The 19,117-nt window shown below is 51.6% G+C and overlaps 1 protein-coding gene across 1 annotated transcript in view; it reads right to left on the reverse strand.

Moving 5' to 3' along the window:
- Positions 1-31: 31 nt before the first annotated feature.
- The window catches only part of LOC137432629 (pumilio homolog 2), a 263,079-nt gene continuing 243,993 nt past the window's right edge, over positions 32-19,117 (reverse strand). The window contains exon 22 of the mRNA XM_078783971.1: positions 32-1,777. Within this exon, the coding sequence (XP_078640097.1) occupies positions 1,643-1,777 (135 nt within the window). The 3' untranslated portion in view covers positions 32-1,642. The remainder of the gene's footprint in view (positions 1,778-19,117) is intronic.

Here is a 19,117-nt window from a genome sequence, read left to right on the forward strand (position 1 = left end):
TATACCAAAAAGACAAGACAGGAGTTGTAAGTAGCAGTTGACAAAGTAATCAAACCATTTATTATACCTTTTGTACATCGCGATGCCTTTGCACAGACTGTACAGCGTGGGTGCGATCTCCTCCTCATGATGGGCTGTACGAAATCCATGCCACTTTTGTATAACTATGCACAGTCAAATTACATTTAGCAGTATACAGTAATAAAACTTCAAAATGATCACCGTATTAACAGCAAAAAGATAAAAAGTTTGCTACCGTATTAACAGGACGGGGTAAATATCTAATCGGTTATACAAACGTGGATTCAATATGCAAAAAAGATAAATGAACACTTGAACCCGCTGTGCCCGATCACAGCACATGTACGGGCATTTACAGTGCAGCCAAACGGTTTTAAGCATTCAAACTGTACTTGAGATTCTTCACATATACAGTAAGCTGGTTTACAATGTGTACACATATAATGTACAATCAAATCGATTACTCTGCACCTATACCATACACACAATGCGTTTAACCGATCGTTGGTAGCGATTAGCATCATCATCATATACCACAGACATAGTACACTGTGTACAAAGTTAACAGGTCTAAAAACGGGAAAAGGCAAAGCGTGCTCGGTACAATACACTACACACTAGATTACAAAATACTACAGTTAGTAATACAATCTTTCAAATATATTTTCAAAACTTTGAATAGAAAGACAAAAGGCCAATATGCCTTGGTGTTCTGCGAGCTGCTCAAAATGCGCTTCCTCTCCTGGAGTACCCTACCCACCCCCACTTCCTCCTTCCCGCCCTCCCAAAGACCACAACCCTTCCCCCAATTAAAAACACCTTGTTGGATAGATCAAAATAAAAGTCATCTTATTTTGACATTTGCGTAAATACACTGATGACATCTGCAAACCTTTGTGTACACATTCTCTAATTAGTATTTTTTCTCGAAACCAACAAATGATCAGCCAACTGTGCAAAAAAAGAAGTAGAAGAAGTGGGAAAGAAGAAGAAGAAAAAGAAGAAAAAGAATGGAACCAAAATGAAAATTTACAGCTTTTGTAATGTCACAATTATATCCCTGATCCTTGCTATCCGTCCCATTAAATTACAATACAAACAATTTGTGGTTTCTGTGCCCAAAAACGCAAAATGTATGTACATTTTCACAAATAGGATTTTAAATCCCCAATGACACCACCAAGGGACAGTGCAAAAAAAAGAAAGAAAAAAAGAACAAACTTCTAGAAGCATTCTCAACAGCTGCAGAACATGTTGGAACTTCAATTGTCACGATTGTTGGATGGTCCACGTCGACAAATTACAAACAATACCACGGGACCAACAAAGTTGAAATCAGAAGTACAATGCGAGGCAGTTGAAGTGTCACAGAAAGACCAGCCTTCTCTGGTTAAAGAAACATAAAAAAAAACACATTAAATGGGACAGACACACGCACGCACACAAACACCTGTTGCATCGTTTGACAAAACAAAGCAAACACGAGATACAAGGATCAATAGCAATTATGAAACACGGTTGAGAAAGATAGTCAAAAGAAAAATGAAGGAAGGCAGCATCAAGAAGTAAGGAAGCAGGGGTGGTTGGGTAGAGGTTTGAGGGAGTGGTAAGTCGAGCATAGTCAGATCATGCCATTAGGGGTGGGCACTCCGAGCGGAGGCAAATCTCCCCCATTCTTCAAGAAATACTTCTCCAACTTGGCCAAGATGTGCTTGCCATATGTGAACTTTCTGAGTGTCGCAACATGTGGTCTTATCTGCGGGAATGCAAAAAAATATATAAAAAAAATAAATAAATAAAACACTGAGGTCACACAACATCCGGTAGGCCGTTGGAGTACCGCATTTGCGATACCCCCCAACGATGCACAGAAGTTGGTTTGCAGCAGAATGCCCTTCAAAGTAGTTACCTTGACATTTGATACACTTCTTCCAACATTTGTAAGGAACGAGGAACACTGGAAGTGGAGGTATTAAATACAGTTTTGGGCAACCTCCTTCAACACATTGATCTCAACTGACTGGAGAGCATCAGTGTCTGTTAAACGGCGGCCTATCGGAGAGCGATCCAATGGATCCATAAGACTAAACAACGAAACCACAAGGTGCGAGGTACGAGATGAACATTTAGTATGTCGTGTGGGGGAGTTTTGTCGACTCACGCTGGGTTAAAATTTACTGATGACAAGTTTACAATGGACACACTGTCATATTCAAGATTATTGGAATGTCCTAGGATTAGGCTGAAGCATGGGGTCTTTTGCTCACACACAGCAAGCAGGTCAGTGGTCTCTGTTTTCCACTGTCTATTCTCCAATATTACTCCCTATCTACTTCAGGAAGCACGCGTTCTTCCAGTAACACCCTCCTCGTTAAACTTCCAAAATCCAAGCTGACCGCACACGATTATTCCTCACTTATTCCTTCCATGGAAACACCTTCTGGAGGCTGTTATGTCTCAACCTTCTTTCCATAACTTCAAGCAAACAGTGGATCACCATTCATTGTCATCCCAATGACCTTTATTACCCCCATCAACCTTTCATAATCAAACCATATTATTAGCTAATGGCAGTGCTTCCCTCCTCTCTTTTCCTGGTACGTTCATTCCTTTAATGTTTGGCCGACTGTCGGTTATACCTTGCTCTTATTTGAGCCTCGCTCCTGTGAAGAAAAATATATATTTAAATAAATAGAACATGGACCTTTAATGGCCACCAGCTAATGATAGCAGACGGATTCCCAGCTTAACATCCATCCGAGGGACGAAACACTTTTTGTTTTTCAATGCCTTGCCTGCAAAGCACTAATATGACAGCTTATAGCTGTGTCAATATTCAAATCCAGACGAGTCAACTCACATCTAAGTGTGCTATTCTCGATGCCGTCCGGTTCGCCTGTGTGCGTATATACATTAAACCCTTAAATATTGCGGGGGTTAAGTTTCTGGAAATTGCAGTGAAATTAAAAACTGCGATATTTAAAACCAATTTCCTATAGGGAAAAGGGGAAATAGGTTCCTGGGCTTCGAAAAAAATATTTAGGCAGGTGGGTGGCAAGCAAAAATAAATACATCACAATTGAAACAAGAAAGAGCAATCAGAGATTGCAGACCCTCGCCAGGATGTGTTTTCAGTGGTTTTCAAGGCTTTTTCTGAGGTGTTTATCTGCTCTGCGCCTCGTCCACAAGTCTCCCCTTATCACCCCCGCTCATACAGCGCAGCGTTTCTCCATGCATTTATCAACCATTCTAATCTCCCATCCCATGATATTTATCTCCATCTGTCAAATTTGGGAGTGTGGAACCAGGAAAAGCATCCACTCCCACCCCTCAAAGCGTAATGTCCCCCCTTTCAGTCTACCTCCTCACCTCACCCTCTCAATGCTTCCCCGCGACTCCATCCCCTGCACGCCACACAGTCAAACCTTCACTCGCACACCACACACACACACAAACCTTCACCTTCCCACACACCCCACACTCTCAAACCTTCCCATGCACCCTACACACACACACACAAACCTTCCTATGCACCCTACACACACACAAACCTTCCCATGCACCCTACACACACAAACCTTCCCATGCACCCCACACACACAAACCTTCCCATGCACGCAACACACACAAACCTTCCCATGCACCCGACACACACACAAACCTTCCCATGCACCCCACACACACAAACCTTCCCATGCACCCAACACACACTCAAACCTTCCCATGCACCCTACACACACACAAACCTTCCCATGCACCCGACACACACAAACCTTCCCATGCACCCTGCACACACAAACCTTCCCATGCACCCTACACACACACAAACCTTCCCATGCACCCTACACACATAAACCTTCCCATGCACCCCACACACCAAAACCTTCCCATGCACCCTCAACACACACAAACCTTCCCACGCACCATACACACACACACACACACACACACACACACACACACACACACACACACACACACACACACACACACACACACACACACACACACACACACACACACACACACCTTCCCATGCACCCCACACACACAAACCTTCCCATGCACCCAACACACCCAAACCTTCCCATGCACCCCACACACACAAACCTTAACATGCACCCTACACACACACAAACCTTCACCCTACATGCACCCCACACACACACAAACCTTCACCCTACACACACCCCACACTCTCAAACCTTCCCACGCACCCCACATACCCAAACCTTCCCATGCACCCGACACACACACAAACCTTCCTATGCACCCTACACACACACAAACCTTCCCATGCACCCTACACACACAAACCTTCCCATGCACCCCACACACACAAACCTTCCCATGCACCCAACACACACAAACCTTCCCATGCACCCCACACACACAAACCTTCCCATGCACCCAACACACACTCAAACTTTCCCATGCACCCTACACACACATAAACCTTCCCATGCACCCGACACACACAAACCTTCCCATGCACCCTGCACACACAAACCTTCCCATGCACCCTACACACACACAAACCTTCCCATGCACCCTACACACACAAACCTTCCCATGCACCCCACACACCAAAACCTTCCCATGCCCCCGAAACACACACAACCCTTCCCACGCACCCTCCACACACACACACCTTCCCATGCACCCTACACACCCAAACCTTCCCATGCACCCCACACACACAAACCTTCCCATGCACCCCACACACACACAAACCTTCCCATGCACCCGACACACACACACACAAACCTTCCCATGCACCCGACACACACACACAAACCTTCACCCTACACACACAAACCTTCCCATGCACCCCACACACACACAAACCTTCCCATGCACCCCACACACACACAAACCTTCCCATGCACCTGACACACACACACAAACCTTCCCACGCACCCCACTCTCAAACCTTCCCATGCACCCGACACACACAGAAACCTTCCCATGCACCCTACACACACACAAACCTTCCCATGCACCCTACACACACACAAACCTTCCCATGCACCCGACACACACAAACAAACCTTCCCACGCACCCGACACACACACACAAACCTTCCCATGCACCCCACACACACAAACCTTCCCATGCACCCGACACACACACAAACCTTCCAATGCACCCTACACACACACACACACACAAACCTTCCCATGCACCCGACACACACACAAACCTTCCCATGCACCCTACACACACACAAACCTTCCAATGCACCCAACACACACACACAAACCTTCCCATGCACCCGACACACACACAAACCTTCCCATGCACCCTACACACACACAAACCTTCCCACGCACCCGACACACACACACAAACCTTCCCATATACCCGACACACACACAAACCTTCCCAAATAAATGTTAGCTCTTTCACGAGCCTCGATTCAGTATACCAAAAAAAACCAAAACCTTGATCTTTTCTACCCCCGCTAATTTCGGTCCCCATGTGTTTTGTACCTCTCCCCCCCCCCCCCCCCCCTCCCCTTCACACGCCTCCTGCCCCCAAGCCCTCTCCCTCCCCACACTTCTCCCTGCTCTCAAATGTTGTGGTTGTGTGCTTCCCCTTCTCTCCCCATCTTGGCTTGCGCTCCCTCTTTTGTATATTTTGTTTGTCTGGTTGATTTGTTTGTGAAATAAATGTTAGCTCTTTCACGAGCCTCGATTCAGTATACAAAAAAAAAAAAAAAAAAAAAAAATACACCCGACACACACACACAAACCTTCCCATGCACCCCACACACAAACACCTTCACCTTCACCTTCCCACACACCCCACACTCTCAAACCTTCCCCGTGCACCCTACACACACAAACCTTCCCATGCACCCGACACACACACAAACCTTCCCATGCACCCGACACACACAAACCTTCCCATGCACCCCACACACACAAACCTTCCCATGCACCCGACACACACAAACCTTCCCATGCACCCGACACACACACAAACCTTCCCAATGCACCCGACACACACAAACCTTCCCACGCACCTGACACACACACAAACCTTCCCATGCACCCGACACACACAAACCTTCCAATGCACCCTACACACACAACAAACCTTCACCTTCACCTTCACCATCCCACAACACCCCACACTATCAAACCTTCCCACACACCACCCACATTCTCAAACCTTCCCATGCCCCCCACACACACAAACCTTCCCATGCACCCAACACACACACAAACCTTCCCATGCACCCCACACACACAAACCTTCCCATGCACCCTACACACACACAAACCTTGCCATGCACCCTGCACACACACAAACCTTCCCATGCACCCTGCACACACAAACCTTCCCATGCACCTGACACACACAAACCTTCCCATGCACTACACACACACAAAACTTCCCATGCACCCTACACACACACAAAACCTTCCCATGCACCCGACACACACACAAACCTGCCCATGCACCCCACACATACACAAACCTTCCCATGCACCCGACACACACACAAACCTTCCCATGCACCCTCCACACACACAAACCTTCCCATGCACCCGACACACACACAAACCTTCCCATGCACCCTACGGCCTAAACACACACAAACCTTCCCATGCACCCAACACACACACAAACCTTCCCATGCACCCCTGCACACACAAAACCTTCCCATGCACCCCCACACACACAAACCTTCCCATGCACCCCACACACACACAAAACTTCCCATGCACCCCACACACACCTTCCCATGCACCCCCACATACACACAAACCTTCCCATGCACCCCCACATACACACAAACCTTCCCATGCACCACCCACACACACAAACCTTCCCATGCACCCCCCCCACACACACAAACCTTCCCATGCACCCCACACACACACAAACCTGCCCATGCACCCCCACACACAACACAAACCTTCCCATGCACCCCACACACACACAAACCTTCCCATGCACCTCACACACAAACCTTCACCTTCACCTTCCCACACACCCCACACTCTCAAACCTTCCCATGCACCCCGCACACACAAACCTTCCCATGCACCCTGCACACACACAAACCTTCCATGCACCCGACACACACAAACCTTCCCATGCACCCCACACACCAAAACCTTCCCTTGCACCCTAAACACACACAAACCTTCCCAGGCACCACACACACACACACACACACACACACACACACACACACACACACACACACACACACACACACACACACACACCCCACACACACAAACCTTCCCATGCACCCCACACACACAAACTTTCCCATGCACACCGACACACACCCCAAACCTTCCCATGCACCCGACACACACACACAAAACCTGCCCATGCACCCTACACACACACAAACCTTCCCATGCACACCAACACACACACAAACCTTCCCATGCACCCCACACACACAAACCTTTCCATGCACCCGACACACACACAAACCTTCCCCACGCACCCGACACACACACATAAACCTTCCCATGCACCCCACACACACAAACCTTCCCATGCACCCGACACACACAAACCTTCCCATGCAACCCGACACACACAAACCTTCCCATGCACCTGACACACACACAAACCTTCCCATGCACCCTACACACACAAACCTTCCCATGCACCCTGCACACACAAACCTTCCCATGCACCCCACACACACAAACCTTCCCATGCACCCCCACAACACACACAAACCTTCCCATGCACCCCACACACACACACACAAACCTTCCCATGCACCCCACACACACACAAACCTTCCCATGCACCCCACACACACACAAACCCTTCCCATGCACCCCACACACACGCACCACAAACCTTCCAATGCACCCCCACACACAGCACAAACCTTCCCATGCACCCCACACACACACAAACCTTCCCATGCACCCCACACACAACACAACCTTCACCCTTCACCTTCACCTTCCCACACACCCCACACTCTCAAACCTTCCCGTGCACCCCTACACACACAAACCTTCCCATGCACCCTGCACACACACAAACATTCCCATGCACCCGACACACACACACAAACCTTCCCATGCTCCCACACACACACAAACCTTCCCCATGCACCCGACACACACACAAACCTTCCCATGCGCCCCACACACACAAACCTTTCCATGCACCCACCCACACACACACAAACCTTCCCATGCACCCGACACACACCCAAACCTTCCCATGCACCCGACACACACACACAAACCTTCCCATGCACCCGACACACACACAAACCTTCCCACGCACCTGACACACACACAAACCTTCCCATGCACCCTGCACACACAAACCTTCCCATGCACCCCGCACACACAAACCTTCCCATGCACCCGACACACACACAAACCTTCCCATGCACCCGACACACACACAAACCTTCCCACGCACCTGACACACACACATAAACCTTCCCATGCACCCCACACACACAAACCTTCCCATGCACCCGACACACACAAACCTTCCTATGCACCCGACACACACAAACCTTCCCATGCACCTGACACACACACAAACCTTCCCATGCACCCTGCACACACAAACCTTCCCATGCACCCCACACACACACAAACCTTCCCATGCACCCCACACACACACAAACCTTCCCATGCACCCCACACACACACAAACCTTCCCATGCACCCCACACACACACAAACCTTCCCATGCACCCCACACACACACAAACCTTCCCATGCACCCCACACACACACAAACCTTCCCATGCACCCCACACACACACAAACCTTCCCATGCACCCCACACACACACAAACCTTCCCATGCACCCGACACACACACAAACCTTCCCACGCACCTGACACACACACAAACCTTCCCATGCACCCTGCACACACAAACCTTCCCATGCACCCCACACACACAAACCTTCCCATGCACCCGACACACACACACACAAACCTTCCCATGCACCCGACACACACACAAACCTTCCCACGCACCTGACACACACACACAAACCTTCCCATGCACCCCACACACACACAAACCTTGCATCCTTGCACACACACACAAACCTTCCCATGCACCCCACACACAAACCTTCACCTTCACCTTCCCACACACCCCACACTCTCAAACCTTCCCGTGCACCCTACACACACAAACCTTCCCATGCATCCCACACACACACAAACCTTCCCATGCACCCCACACACACACAAACCTTCCCATGCACCCCCCCCCCCCCCCCCACACACAAACCTTCCCATGCACCCCACACACACACAAACCTTCCCATGCACCCCACACACAAACCTTCACCTTCACCTTCCTACACACCCCACACTCTCAAACCTTCCCGTGCACCCTACACACACAAACCTTCCCATGCAGCATGCACCCTGCACACACAAACCTTCCCATGCACCCGACACACACACACAAACTTTGCCACGGACCCGACACACACACAATCCTTCCCATGCCCCCCACACACACAAACCTTCCCATGCACCCCACACACACCCAAACCTTCCCATGCACTCGACACACACACAAACCTTCCCATGCACCCTACACACACAAACCTTCCCACGCACCCGACACACACACATAAACCTTCCCATGCTCCACACACAAACCTTCCCATGCACCCGACACACACAAACCTTCCCATGCACCCGACACACACAAACCTTCCCATGCACCCTACACACACAAACCTTCCCACACACCCCACACTCTCAAACCTTCCCACGCACCCCACACACACACAAACCTTCCCATGCACCCGACACACACACAAACCTTCCTATGCACCCTACACACACACAAACCTTCCCATGCACCCCACACACACAAACCTTCCCATGCACCCAACACACACAAGCCTTCCCATGCACCCGACACACACACAAACCTTCCCATGCACCCTACACACACACAAACCTTCCAATGCACCCTACACACACACACACAAACCTTCCCATGCACCCTACACACACACAAACCTTCCCACGCACCCGACACACACACACAAACCTTCCCATATACCCGACACACACACAAACCTTCCCAAATAAATGTGAGCTCTTTCACGAGCCTCCATTCAGTATACAAAAAAAACCCAAAACCTTGATCTTTTCTACCCCCGCTAATTTCGGTCCCCATGTGTTTTATACCTCTCCCCCCCCCCCCCCCTCCCCTTCCCACGCCTCCTGCCCCCAAGCCCTCTCCCTCCCACACTTCTCCCTGCTCTCAAATGTTGTGGTTGTGTGCTTCCCCTTCTCTCCCCATCTTGGCTTCCGCTCCCTCTTTTGTATATTTTGTTTGTCTGGTTGATTTGTTTGTGAAATAAATGTTAGCTCTTTCACGAGCCTCGATTCAGTATACAAAAAAAAAAAAAAAAAAAAAAATTACACCCGACACACACAAACCTTCCCATGCACCCCACACACAAACCTTCACCTTCACCTTCCCACACACCCCACACACAAACCTTCACCTTCACCTTCCCACACACCCCACACTCTCAAACCTTCCCGTGCACCCTACACACACAAACCTTCCCATGCACCCTGCACACACAAACCTTCCCCTGCACCTGACACACACACAAACCTTCCCATGCACCCCACACACACACAAACCTTCCCATGCACCCCACACACACACAAACCTTCCCATGCACCCCACACGAAAACCTTTCCATGCACCCCACACACACACAAACCTTCCCATGCACCCAACACACACCCAAACTTTCCCATGCACCCGACACACACACAAACCTTCCCATGCACCCGACACACACACAAACCTTCCCATGCACCTGACACACACACACATAAACGTTCCCATGCACCCTGCACACACAAACCTTCCCATGCACCCCACACACACAAACCTTCCCATGCACCCCACACACACACAAACCTTCCCATGCACCCCACACACACACAAACCTTCCCATGCACCCCACACACACAAACCTTCCCATGCACCCCACACACACACAAACCTTCCCATGCACCCCCCACACACACAAACCTTCCTATGCACCCCACACACACACAAACCTTCCCATGCACCCCACACACAAACCTTCACCTTCACCTTCCCACACACCCCACACTCTCAAACCTTCCCGTGCACCCTACACACACACAAACCTTCCCATGCACCCGACACACACACAAACCTTCCCATGCACCCCACACACACACAAACCTTCCCCTGCACCCCACACACACACAAACCTTCCCCTGCACCCCACACACACAAACCTTCCCATGCACCCCACACACACACAAACCTTCCCCTGCACCCCACACACACACAAACCTTCCCCTGCACCCCACACACACAAACCTTCCCATGCACCCCACACACAAACCTTCACCTTCACCTTCCCACACACCCCACACTCTCAAACCTTCCCGTGCACCCTACACACACACAAACCTTCCCATGCACCCGACACACACACAAACCTTCCCATGCACCCCACACACACACAAACCTTCCCCTGCACCCCACACACACAAACCTTCCCATGCACCCTACACACACACAAACCTTGCCATGCACCCTGCATACACACAAACCTTCCCATGCACCCTGCACACACAAACCTTCCCATGCACCTGACACACACAAACCTTCCCATGCACAACACACACACAAACCTTCCCATGCACCCGACACACACACACAAACCTTCCCATGCACCCGACACACACACAAACCTTCCCACGCACCTGACACACACACAAACCTTCCCATGCACCCTGCACACACAAACCTTCCCATGCACCCCACACACACAAACCTTCCCATGCACCCGACACACACACAAACCTTCCCATGCACCCGACACACACACAAACCTTCCCACGCACCTGACACACACACATAAACCTTCCCATGCACCCCACACACACAAACCTTCCCATGCACCCTACACACACACAAACCTTCCCATGCACCCGACACACACATAAACCTTCCCATGCACCCTACACACACACAAACCTTCCCATGCACCCAACACACACACAAACCTTCCCATGCACCCTGCACACACAAACCTTCCCATGCACCCCACACACACAAACCTTCCCATGCACCCCACACACACACAAACCTTCCCATGCACCCCACACACACACAAACCTTCCCATGCACCCCACATACACACAAACCTTCCCATGCACCCCACACACACAAACCTTCCCATGCACCCCCCACACACACAAACCTTCCCATGCACCCCACACACACACAAACCTTCCCATGCACCTCACACACAAACCTTCACCTTCACCTTCCCACACACCCCACACTCTCAAACCTTCCCGTGCACCCTACACACACAAACCTTCCCATGCACCCTGCACACACAAACCTTCCCATGCACCCTGCACACACACCCCACACTCTCAAACCTTCCCGTGCACCCTACACACACAAACCTTCCCATGCACCCTGCACACACAAACCTTCCCATGCACCCTGCACACACACAAACCTTCCCATGCACCCGACACACACAAACCTTCCCTTGCACCCTAAACACACACAAACCTTCACACACACACACACACACACACACACACACACACACACACACACACACACACACGCACCCCACACACACAAACCTTCCCATGCACCCCACACACACAAACCTTCCCATGCACCCGACACACAACCAAACCATCCCATGCACCCGACACACACACAAACCTGCCCATGCACCCTACACACACACAAACCTTCCCATGCACCCGACACACACACAAACCTTCCCATGCACCCCACACACACAAACCTTTCCATGCACCCGACACACACACAAACCTTCCCACGCACCCTGCACACACAAACCTTCCCATGTACCCCACACACACAAACCTTCCCATGCACCCCACACACACACAAACCTTCCCATGCACCACACACACACACACAAACCTTCCCATGCACCCCACACACACACAAACCTGCCGATGCACCCCACACACACACAAACCTTCCCATGCACCCCACACACACACAAACCTTCCCATGCACCTCACACACAAACCTTCACCTTCACCTTCCCACACACCCCACACTCTCAAACCTTCCCATGCACCCTGCACACACAAACCTTCCCATGCACCCTGCACACACACAAACCTTCCCATTCACCCGACACACACAAACCTTCCCATGCACCCGACACACACAAACCTTCCCATGCACCTGACACACATACAAACCTTCCCATGCACCCTACACACACAAACCTTCCCATGCACCCTGCACACACAAACCTTCCCATGCACCCCACACACACAAACCTTCCCATGCACCCCACACACACACAAACCTTCCCATGCACCACACACACACACACAAACCTTCCCATGCACCCCACACACACACAAACCTGCCCATGCACCCCACACACACACAAACCTTCCCATGCACCCCACACACACACAAACCTTCCCATGCACCTCACACACAAACCTTCACCTTCACCTTCCCACACACCCCACACTCTCAAACCTTCCCATGCACCCTGCACACACAAACCTTCCCATGCACCCTGCACACACACAAACCTTCCCATTCACCCGACACACACAAACCTTCCCATGCACCCCACACACCAAAACCTTCCCTTGCACCCTAAACACACACAAACCTTCCCACGCACCACACACACACACACACACACACACACACACACACACACACACACACACACACACACACACGCACGCACCCCACACACACAAACCTTCCCATGCACCCCACACACACAAACTTTCCCATGCACCCGACACACACCCAAACCTTCCCATGCACCCGACACACACACAAACCTGCCCATGCACCCCACACACACAAACCTTTCCATGCACCCGACACACACACAAACCTGCCCATGCACCCCACACACACAAACCTTTCCATGCACCCGACACACACACAAACCTTCCCACGCACCCGACACACACACATAAACCTTCCCATGCACCCCACACACACAAACCTTCCCATGCACCCGACACACACAAACCTTCCCATGCACCCGACACACACAAACCTTCCCATGCACCTGACACACACACAAACCTTCCCATGCACCCTACACACACAAACCTTCCCATGCACCCGACACACACAAACCTTCCCATGCACCTGACACACACACAAACCTTCCCATGCACCCTGCACACACAAACCTTCCCATGCACCCCACACACACAAACCTTCCCATGCACCCCACACACACACAAACCTTCCCATGCACCCCACACACACACACAAACCTTCCCATGCACACCACACACACACAAACCTTCCCATGCACCCCACACACACACAAACCCTTCCCATGCACCCCACACACGCACAAACCTTCCAATGCACCCCACACACGCACAAACCTTCCCATGCACCCCACACACACACAAACCTTCCCATGCACCCCACACGCAAACCTTCACCTTCACCTTCCCACACACCCCACACTCTCAAACCTTCCCGTGCACCCTACACACACAAACCTTCCCATGCACCCTGCACACACAAACATTCCCATGCACCCGACACACACACACACAAACCTTCGCATGCTCCCCACACACACAAACCTTCCCATGCACCCGACACACACACAAACCTTCCCATGCGCCCCACACACACAAACCTTTCCATGCACCCCACACACACACAAACCTTCCCATGCACCCGACACACACCCAAACCTTCCCATGCACCCGACACACACACACAAACCTTCCCATGCACCCGACACACACACAAACCTTCCCACGCACCTGACACACACACAAACCTTCCCATGCACCCTGCACACACAAACCTTCCCATGCACCCCACACACACAAACCTTCCCATGCACCCGACACACACACAAACCTTCCCATGCACCCGACACACACACAAACCTTCCCACGCACCTGACACACACACATAAACCTTCCCATGCACCCCACACACACAAACCTTCCCATGCACCCGACACACACAAACCTTCCTATGCACCCGACACACACAAACCTTCCCATGCACCTGACACACACACAAACCTTCCCATGCACCCTGCACACACAAACCTTCCCATGCACCCCACACACACACAAACCTTCCCATGCACCCCACACACACACAAACCTTCCCATGCACCCCACACACACACAAACCTTCCCATGCACCCCACACACACACAAACCTTCCCATGCACCCCACACACACACAAACCTTCCCATGCACCCCACACACACACAAACCTTCCCATGCACCCCACACACACACACAAACCTTCCCATGCACCCCACACACAAACCTTCACCTTCACCTTCCCACACACCCCACACTCTCAAACCTCCCCGTGCACCCTACACACACAAACCTTCCCATGCACCCTGCACACACAAACCTTCCCATGCACCCGACACACACACAAACCTTCCCATGCACCCCACACACACACAAACCTTCCCATGCACCCCACACACACACAAACCTTCCCATGCACCCCACACACACACAAACCTTCCCATGCACCCGACACACACACAAACCTTCCCACGCACCTGACACACACACAAACCTTCCCATGCACCCTGCACACACAAACCTTCCCATGCACCCTGCACACACAAACCTTCCCATGCACCCCACACACACAAACCTTCCCATGCACCCGACACACACAAACCTTCCCATGCACCCGACACACACAAACCTTCCCATGCACCCTGCACACACACAAACCTTCCCATGCACCCGACACACACAAACCTTCCCGTGCACCCTACACACACAAACCTTCCCATGCACCCTGCACACACAAACCTTCCCATGCACCCTGCACACACACAAACCTTCCCATGCACCCGACACACACAAACCTTCCCTTGCACCCTAAACACACACAAACCTTCACACACACACACACACACACACACACACACACACACACACGCGCACCCCACACACACAAACCTTCCCACGCACCTGACACACAAACAAACCTTCCCATGCACCCTGCACACACAAACCTTCCCACACACCCCACACTCTCAAACCTTCCCGTGCACCCTACACACACAAACCTTCCCATGCACCCTGCACACACAAACCTTCCCATGCACCCTGCACACACACAAACCTTCCCATGCACCCGACACACACAAACCTTCCCTTGCACCCTAAACACACACAAACCTTCACACACACACACACACACACACACACACACACACACACACACACACACACACACACACACACACACACACGCACCCCACACACACAAACCTTCCCATGCACCCCACACACACAAACCTTCCCATGCACCCGACACACACACAAACCTTCCCACGCACCCCACACACACAAACCTTCCCATGCACCCGACACACACAAACCTTCCCATGCACCCGACACACACAAACCTTCCCATGCACCTGACACACACACACAAACCTTCCCATGCACCCTGCACACACAAACCTTCCCATGCACCCCACACACACACAAACCTTCCCATGCACCTGACACACACACACAAACCTTCCCATGCACCCTGCACACACAAACCTTCCCATGCACCCCACACACACACAAACCTTCCCATGCACCCCACACACACACAAACCTTCCCATGCACCCCACACACACACAAACCTTCCCATGCACCCCACACACACACAAACCTTCCCATGCACCCCACACACACACAAACCTTCCCATGCACCCCACACACACACACACAAACCTTCCCATGCACCCCACACACAAACCTTCACCTTCACCTTCCCACACACCCCACACTCTCAAACCTTCCCGTGCACCCTACACACACAAACCTTCCCATGCACCCTGCACACACAAACCTTCCCATGCACCCGACACATACACAAACCTTCCCATGCACCCCACACACACACAAACCTTCCCATGCATCCCACACACACACAAACCTTCCCATGCACCCCACACACACACAAACCTTCCCATGCACCCCACACACACAAACCTTCCCATGCACCCGACACACACACACAAACCTTCCCATGCACCCGACACACACACAAACCTTCCCACGCACCTGACACACACACATAAACCTTCCCATGCACCCCACACACACAAACCTTCCCATGCACCCGACACACACAAACCTTCCCATGCACCCGACACACACAAACCTTCCCATGCACCTGACACACACACACAAACCTTCCCATGCACCCTGCACACACAAACCTTCCCATGCACCCCACACACACACAAACCTTCCCATGCACCTGACACACACACACAAACCTTCCCATGCACCCTGCACACACAAACCTTCCCATGCACCCCACACACACACAAACCTTCCCATGCACCCCACACACACACAAACCTTCCCATGCACCCCACACACACACAAACCTTCCCATGCACCCCACACACACACAAACCTTCCCATGCACCCCCCCCACACACAAACCTTCCCATGCACCCCACACACACACAAACCTTCCCATGCACCCCACACACAAACCTTCACCTTCACCTTCCTACACACCCCACACTCTCAAACCTTCCCGTGCACCCTACACACACAAACCTTCCCATGCAGCATGCACCCTGCACACACAAACCTTCCCATGCACCCGACACACACACACAAACTTTGCCACGCACCCGACACACACACAATCCTTCCCATGCACCCCACACACACAAACCTTCCCATGCACCCCACACACACCCAAACCTTCCCATGCACTCGACACACACACAAACCTTCCCATGCACCCTACACACACAAACCTTCCCACGCACCCGACACACACACATAAACCTTCCCATGCTCCACACACAAACCTTCCCATGCACCCGACACACACACAAACCTTCCTATGCACCCTACACACACAAAAACCTTCCCATGCACCCCACACACACAAACCTTCCCATGCACCCAACACACACAAGCCTTCCCATGCACCGACACACACACAAACCTTCCCATGCACCCTACACACACACAAACCTTCCAATGCACCCTACACACACACACACAAACCTTCCCATGCACCCTACACACACACAAACCTTCCCACGCACCCGACACACACACACAAACCTTCCCATATACCCGACACATACACAAACCTTCCCAAATAAATGTGAGCTCTTTCACGAGCCTCGATTCAGTATACAAAAAAAAAAAAAAAAAAAAAATTACACCCGACACACACAAACCTTCCCATGCACCCCACACACAAACCTTCACCTTCACCTTCCCACACACCCCACACACAAACCTTCACCTTCACCTTCCCACACACCCCACACTCTCAAACCTTCCCGTGCACCCTACACACACAAACCTTCCCATGCACCCTGCACACACAAACCTTCCCCTGCACCCGACACACACACAAACCTTCCCATGCACCCCACACACACACAAACCTTCCCATGCACCCCACACACACACAAACCTTCCCATGCACCCCACACACACACAAACCTTCCCATGCCCCCCACACACCAAAACCTTCCCATGCACCCTAAACACACACAAACCTTCCCACGCACCATACACACACACACACACACACACACACACACACACACACACACACACACACACACACACACACACACACACGCACCCCACACACCCACAAACCTTCCCATGCACCCCACACACCCACACACACACACACACATGCACCGCACACACCCACAAACCTTCCCATGCACCCCACACACCCACAAACCTTCCCATGCACCCCACACGAAAACCTTTCCATGCACCCCACACACACACAAACCTTCCCATGCACCCAACACACACCCAAACTTTCCCATGCACCCGACACACACACAAACCTTCCCATGCACCCGACACACACACAAACCTTCCCATGCACCTGACACACACACACATAAACGTTCCCATGCACCCTGCACACACAAACCTTCCCATGCACCCCACACACACAAACCTTCCCATGCACCCCACACACACACAAACCTTCCCATGCACCCCACACACACACAA

This window comes from Myxine glutinosa, chromosome 8 (assembly GCF_964187855.1).
Source record: "Myxine glutinosa chromosome 8, kmMyxGlut1.1, whole genome shotgun sequence".
Lineage (NCBI taxonomy): Eukaryota > Metazoa > Chordata > Myxini > Myxiniformes > Myxinidae > Myxine > Myxine glutinosa.